General features: G+C 39.7%; 1 protein-coding gene across 1 annotated transcript; it reads right to left on the reverse strand.

Moving 5' to 3' along the window:
- Positions 1–952: 952 nt before the first annotated feature.
- NDUFA5 (NADH:ubiquinone oxidoreductase subunit A5) lies at positions 953–4,506 on the reverse strand. The gene is made up of 5 exons (XM_027720850.2): positions 4,421–4,506; positions 3,994–4,038; positions 2,542–2,658; positions 1,741–1,806; positions 953–1,168 (listed from the first exon to the last, which is right to left on the reverse strand). The coding sequence occupies exons 1-5, from the start codon at positions 4,439–4,441 to the stop codon at positions 1,067–1,069; spliced, it is 351 nt and encodes a 116-aa protein (XP_027576651.1). The 5' UTR covers positions 4,442–4,506; the 3' UTR covers positions 953–1,066.
- Between the last annotated feature and the right edge of the window lie 3,021 nt (positions 4,507–7,527).

Here is a 7,527-nt window from a genome sequence, read left to right on the forward strand (position 1 = left end):
TGCCCAAAACTGCACACAATACTCAAGACAAGGCCTCACCAGTGCAGAGCAGAGCAGAACAATCCCCTCCCTTGACCAGCTGGTGATGCTTTGCCTGATGCCCCCCAGGACACAGCTGGCCCTCCTGGCTGCCAGGGCACTGCTGACTCATATTCAACTTGCCATTTACCAGGATCCCTGGGTCCCTTTCCCGGCACTGCTTTCCAGCATCTCATTCCCCAGTCTGTATGTACATCCAAGGTTGCCCCATCCCCGGTGCAGAATCCAGCACTTTCCCTTGTTGAATTTCATACGGTTGGTGGTTGCCCAGTCCTCTAATTTGTCGAGGTCTCTCTGCAGGGCCTCCCTGCCTTCAAGGGAGTCAACAGATCCTTCCAATTTAGCATCATCAGCAAACTTACTTAGTATCCCTTCAAATCCTCTATCCAAGTCATTCGTGAAGATGTTGAAGAGCACAGGGCCTAAGATGGAGCCCTGCAGAACCCCACTAGTGACACGTCGCCAGCCTGATGTTTCCCCATTTACTCTAACACTTAACACTCAAGATCTGAATCAATAAAATACAAATATACATGTCTGCACAAAGCCTTTGTAAGATTCCAATCCTAAAGCTTATGCCACAGGTGTTATGCCAAGTACGGTAACCTACCTGCTAGCCAAGAAACCTGTTGCTGCGCGGAGTCATCTTCTTTCTCCCCCTCACCTCTCCAATCTTGGTTCTTTCCAGCACTTCCCAGAAGTCAGAAATAGTGTTTAGCTATGTAGGCAGCAAAATCAGCCAGTTCAGGACAGGAATTATAAAAATAACTCAAGAGCGAGGCAGAAATACTCTGTTAATATAAACTAAAAAAAGTAAATAAACCAAAGGTTGCAGAACTGCCAAAAGAATTTTCTTAAAACTGTATTTGCAAGAAATTGGAAGCAGTGTTTAGACTGCTAAATAAAAGTGGACTTTAGGACAAAACATATTTTAATGAAGTGATTATCTTTAATTTAAAGACAACTGTCAGTAACAATAGATTAGTAATTAAGCTTTGTTTTTACAGAGGTTACACCATTTTGAAAATTATATTGGCCATCTCCACTGGTCAGAAGGAGGTTCTTCAACTAGAGGTTCCCACGGTTTCCACTGCATCATTTTTCTTGCCAGGGAAAGCTCATTTTCAGCCTGTTAATAAACATCATAAACAAATTCTTAAATTCTATACAATTGACAAAGTATTAAATTAGCTCCATTTCAGTTCATTGTCTCAGTGATGTCACTATCTATCATGATCATAGACTACCACAAATTTCACCTATAAATATCAAAAGAAACTGTATGTTTTGGGGGTTTGTTTTTAAAAAAAAATTGAATCCCCCCCAATACCCAAACAGACAGTCTGTTCACCTAGACATTCCCAATGACAACTTCATATTTTCCAGTCTATTTAAATTATGCCCCAATATTATTCAATCCTCTTCTGCCCTTCCCACTGATTTAGACTCTGTAAGAAGCAATGTAGGTATACATGTATATCTGTAAGCATAATACAAGAAACAACTGTTAACTGTGTTAGGCTTTAGCACAGTCATCCCAATCACCACGTGACAATTTGTTTTCAATTTTTTTTTCTGTTTGATTGTTTTGCAGCAAAGGAAGATACGCAAAACTGCCAATTTCCTGAACAGAAGTTCAGCCAAAGGAACACTGAAAACCACTTCTCCCTTTGTACTTCATCTTAAGATTCCCTGTTTTACCTGTACAATGACTTCTTCTATGCAACCACTATTCAGTTTGTCCTGTAGTTTCTGCACATCACTCTCCTGTGTATTCAAATATATATAAACATACATATAAACAAATGTTTTACTCAGAAGCAGAAAGCCTATATGAAGCATGAAAACAGTAGTATAACCAGTCTTCTAGTCTTCCAATCCTCCTCAGAGCTACCATCAAATTAGCTGGCTTCTATCATTTTACATTATCAAAGAAATCTCACACCCATTTGTTATTGAAAAACATCAAACTCTAGATGGTAAATACAAAGAATCAATACTATTTAGTGACACCCAAAGTAGTATTAGCAGGTAAGGGCTTTAGTATACACCTTGAAAAAAAGTCTTGTTCTTAGAGTTTTATAGAATTTTAGAAAGTTTTATGCAAACTTTCAACTACCACCTTAAATACACCAGTATTGCATAGTTTAATGTATCAAAAATGTTTTAAAATATTGAAGGCAAGGATTGTACTAAGATACTACACTGGTAAGAGCACATGAATTTTTCAGTGCAAGTGTGTAAAAATTACCACTTTTCTACAAATCTTTAAAAACCCTACATTTTCTTCTAATTTTCACAGAACACTAGTAGAAAATTAACAATTGCTTTTAATATGTCATAAAAATATCACAAAAATAAACCTTGATACTTCAGTTATTTCTGAACTAATACCTGAAAGTTACGTGTGCTTCTGAAAAGCAGCCAGGCCTTTTGACAATCATTCTTCTCATCCTACAAATTTTTTCATGTGCAACATTAATGAAACAGCACTGTACTTACCTTTTTCACCAAATCAAATCGCTCATTTATAATCTGCTCAGTATATTTCCTATATGCTGCATCTTTGGGAATGTTTTGCAGGACACCAAGTATTTTTGAGTACAGAATTCGCAGGCGCTGAAATGATCACAAAACATGGTTAAAATACACAACTACAATTATTTAACTTCTTGTCTTACTTAACCTATTAATATCTATACACAAAATACAGAAGATTATGGTATTCAATCCAGAAGTGTAGGATTAACTAATAACTAAGTCTGAGCCACTGAACTCTGTCTTGGGTAAAACTGGGATTTATCAGGACTGAAAAGTTACCACGGTCACATTCCTCAAAGAAAAAAAAGGAAAAAAAGGAAAAAACAAAGGAAGTTGCAATCTGAAGTACATTTGGTGCAAAATGGAAACAATAAAAGCTGTGTTTCTAATACTAAATACTCTGAAAGTTCTGAGTTACAAATAGATTTAAATTAAACCAGAAACTTTTATTGCTGGATTTAAATGCAGGGATAAAGGACACACTGGGGTGAAGAAACTGCAGCTTTTGGACTGGATAACTATATCTAATTGATGAGGAATGGGTTTCCTACAGAACAGTAAGAAATAGAAGCAGAATACAAAAAAAATACAAAGAAAAAAAACAGGAAACAAAAAGGAGACTGGCAACAAATCTATACTTCAACTAAAGCATTGTCCAGTTCTTTACTCTTGGCTTTCAAGTCGCTGAAAACACTAAAATGTAGTAAGTTCACCCAAAAGGTGTCTGACAAGGCTGTAGACTAAAGTAGAATCATTTCTGTAGAACAGAAGTGATTTTTTCAATGGTTCTTTTTAACAGTATTCTTACGTATTGGTGCCAAAAGCATTTCTGAAATAAAATTTTTGTATAATAAGAAATTTCAAAGTGGAGAACTGAAAGAATTACTGAAGTTCTTTCAAAGCTCATGCCTCCTGAATAAGCATGATGTGGCAAACATATTTCCATCATTGAGCCTGAGAAAATAAAAAGCAAGCATCAAATTGCTACAAAAACCACCTAATGCAGTTCCCAAGAACCACTGAAGTATTCCAGTCTCAACAGCGCTTGTCATCACAGGGCCTTGATGTGGCTTTGCACCCTCTATCATGTAAGACTTATGAAGAACTGAATTTAAAGAGCTGTTCTGGCATTGCAGGTGAAAGATATCAAATACTGATTGATAAAAGTAGTTACATAAAGGAGGTTTCTGAAATCAGCACATGCTACTAAAAGCAGATGTGTAAAATAACTTATAATAATATGCATTAAATTTTTAAGAATTAATTTTCTTCCTTTATCGCTGTGGAAAATTTTTACTGTTTCATTAAGTTGGCGCCAGCTTAAGGTACAAAGCCTACCTACAAAATACATTACAAAAACCTTAGATCTCGCTGACAGCTTCCATTAGCGACAGAACAAGACGCGTGACATACCTCATGAGGGTTTTCAACTACAGCCAATCCTACAAGTCCAGTGGTCTGCACAGAGAGCACAAACATACTTAGCATACCTAAGCATCCATTTCCACGCTGATCATTTTGTTTTGACTGCACATACACCTGACTGGGGCCATTCCGAGGCACCAGCCGGGCGTCCCGCGACCCCAGGGTCGGGGAGGGCGAGTGCCGAGCGGGACTAGCTCGCCTCACCAAGCGGCTGCCGGGGCAGCGCCGGCGCCCCCGCCGCCCCACACCGCGGGCCCGCCGGCATCCGGGCCTGCGCTGCTCTCGGCCCTTCCCTCGCGGGGTGCCCCCCTCGCTCTCACCCCGCCGCTCGGGCACCCCCTGCCCTCCCGCCAGAAAGGAAGACCCCGCGCTGGAGCCGGGGCAGGACGCGGCCGAGGCCCCCGTACCGCCTCACCTTCCGCAGCGCCCCCGCCATGGCCCTCAGAGGACGCGGCGGAGGGCGCGGGGCTGCGCACGCGCAAGAGCGGCCCCGGTGGGCGGGGCCGGAACAGCGCGCGTGCGCGGGTGTGCTCGCTGGAGGGAGCCCGTCCCTGGAGTGGCGTCTGCAAAGGCGGATTCGTTACCCAGTGTTTCTCAGCTGGTGTGATCACTTAATAAAGCAAAAAAACATTTATAGAAAATAGAGAACTTATTTTAAGGGGCTTGATATAGAGACAGTGGGAGAAAAAGAGCAGTGAAAAGACAGGTTAAATAATTGGTAGAGATGAACATGATGTTCATTTGAAGATCCAGTTGTCCTATTAAGTCTTATTCTTATGCCTAGTTGCTAATTTAAAGGGTGAGTTTTGCATAGGGAGTAATTCTTTATAATAACTGTGTTGTAACTTTCTAAAAAAGCTATTAAGCTGTTAGTGTCCAAAGGAAGGCATTGAAGATGATGAAGGGCCTTGAGGGGAAGCCTTGTGAGGAGCGGCTGAGGGCACTTGGTCTGTTCAGTCTGGAGAAGAGGAGACTGAGGGGAGACCTCATTGCAGTTACAACTTCGTTGTGAGGGAAGGAGGGGCAGACACTGCTCTCTTCTCTGTGGTGACCAGTGACAGGACCCGAAGCAATGGCTTGAAGTTGTGTCGGGGAGGTTTAGGTTGGATATTAGAAAGAGGTTCTGGAACACTGGAAGGTTCTGGGCACTGGAACAGGCTCCCCAGGGAAGTGGTCACAGCACCAACCATGACAGAGTTCAAGAAGTGTTTGGACAATACTCTCAGGCACCTGGTGTGACTCTTGGGGATGGTCCCGTGCAGGACCTGGAGTTGGACTCGATGATCCTTGTGAGTCCCTTCCAATTCAGCACAGTCTGTGATGCTGTCGTTCTGTCATATTCTGGACAAATTTTTCTTTATAATTCCTTTGTCCTGCTGTTGAGCTCCTCTTTTCCATAACTGGTAAGCAAACTGCTCACACTGAGTTTCAGAATACCATTGAGTTCTCCCTGAAACCTTTAATAAAACATGCACTACCTCCAATCTGTAACTAAAGCAAAGTGATTGATACAGTTTATATCAAAATTCAGGGTTTTTGCTTCCCCACTTCTGTGTGTTCTTTGGGATTGCCTGGAGTTGGACTTCAGTGATCCTTGTGGGTCCCTTTCAACACAGGATATTTTATGATTCTTTGGAAAGCTTTTGTTTAGAGATTTAAGCTTATAAGCTCCAATTGAAATATGCAAACTAGAGCTAAGGGTACTGTGCAGGTTTGCCTTTAGCCATGTTTTTTTTAAGGACCATTAGTAAAGTTCCTGCAAGTTTAAAAATAAGAATATAGCGATATGATAAAAATCTGCAGTTTATTAAATATATATGCAATACTTACACAATGCATTTAATCATAGCAGTTTTATCGTAGTCATTAGGCCTATAATTTTACCTGACATCATTATTATAAATGGTTAATTACATGTTTATATAGGATTTTATGCAATTGGTATTGGGGAAGTAGGTCAGTAGAAGAGAAAAACAGTGTTCCTAGGGTATTGACTGCAGCAACTTTTTCACCGCATTCTTTATTATTGTGGGTTTTTTTCCCCCAACTATTATTACTATAATTACAGAAATTTTTAGATTTATAAAATTGAAAAAGTGGAAAATACTTTTTTCCTTCATTGATTTTGAAGGCTTTTTCAGTCTTTGCAGAGGTAGAAGCTGGTCTCTTCCAGATAAAACCACTAGATGGCATTCCAGAAGAGGACTTTGCTAAGGTTAACAAACGCAATTTTCACATGAGAAATATTAAAAGATTACAGACTTGAATGAGGGCGAACGGTGTCACATGAGTAATGAAAATTAAATGGGTTTAGGTAATAAGTATTGAGCTGACCTGAGAGGAATCAAAATAAAAAACCCCCCGAAGCCTAGTATGAATGATATTGTCATGAAATGATGGAGGTGGGGAGGAAGGAAAGTTGCCCAAATATGGTGACAACTACTGGAATTTTGTTTACTCTTTCATAACTCAGACATTCGCTGAAGTTTTTTCTTGCTCAGTTATTTTCTCTACTTCTAAAGACATATTTGTCATGTGACTTAAAACAGCTCTCGTGTAAGCTCATGAATTCTGCTTCAGGAAGTTTTTTTCATGGCCCACTGCTGCTGAAATTTGATATCTGGTCTTTTAAAACAGTTTTACTGCTAAAGGTCCTCTCTCATCTTCTCCTTTTCACAAATGCACGTATACGTCCTCAATACAGACCCTGATTTATTCCAAGATGAATATGCTAGCAAGGCCTAATTTGAAGACTGACTAATGATTTTGCTTGATTTTTCTCCTTTAACTGTTGGAAATACACGATGATGCAAAAGATTTTTATCTGTTGTAATGTGGTAAGGTGAAACACTGCAAGCTCTAGAGTTAACAAACTTTAGATCTTTAAAACACTTTGAGATCATCTAATTGAAGTCATCATGTGAGTGAAAAATCACCTTATATGCAAGGATCGGACCTTATAGAGACAGAGCCTGTTAAACCAGAAAAACAACTTTCCCATTGCCAGGTAGCAGCAGTACTGATGTTTCTGTCATTCCTAACCTGCCATCTGTGCTGCTTAACCTATCCTGAGTGGCTGTGTTCTGAAGGTGACACCATGTTAATCTTTGGCATAATTTCTGACAATGTTCAAAGGAAGATGAGTGAAAGCTGCTTTTTAAAAAGTTTATTTTATTATTTACAGCTTATTTTATTATTTACAGCTTACATGATACTTCATTAGAAAAAATGAAAAATCATTGCAGCTTGAAAATGAGGTTGAATGTTTAACACAGTCGACTATTTAATAGGGAAAAAGTGACAGAAATGACAGTATCTTTCTATAGGATTAATGCTAATCCTATTCTAGCCTGAGTTCAAGTTTTAGAAAAAAGACAATTAGGCAGTAGTAATGAGATCTCAGTAGTCCTTTTGATGGGAAGCAGGCCCATGTTCAGGTGCCTAACAATGTGACACAAGGTAACAGTGATCATGGTATTGAGTATGGATATAACATCAATGCCTGCTGAAATACCTTTTTTC

The sequence above is a fragment of the Pipra filicauda genome, unplaced genomic scaffold (genome assembly GCF_003945595.2).
Source record: "Pipra filicauda isolate LSUMZ 115617 unplaced genomic scaffold, ASM394559v2 scaffold113_size4260070_pilon, whole genome shotgun sequence".
Classification (NCBI taxonomy): Eukaryota; Metazoa; Chordata; class Aves; order Passeriformes; family Pipridae; genus Pipra; species Pipra filicauda.

Bases quoted from the DNA above. Each gene is read 5' to 3' on its own strand.
- NDUFA5 (XM_027720850.2), bottom strand. From the start codon at position 4,441: ATGGCGGGGGCGCTGCGGAAG. The intron at 4,039-4,420 runs GTGAGGCGGTAC...CTCTCTGTGCAG, and splicing joins TGGCGGGGGCGCTGCGGAAG to ACCACTGGACTTGTAGGATT. The intron at 1,169-1,740 runs GTAAAACAGGGA...GTTTATTAACAG, and splicing joins TAGAAGAAGTCATTGTACAG to GCTGAAAATGAGCTTTCCCT.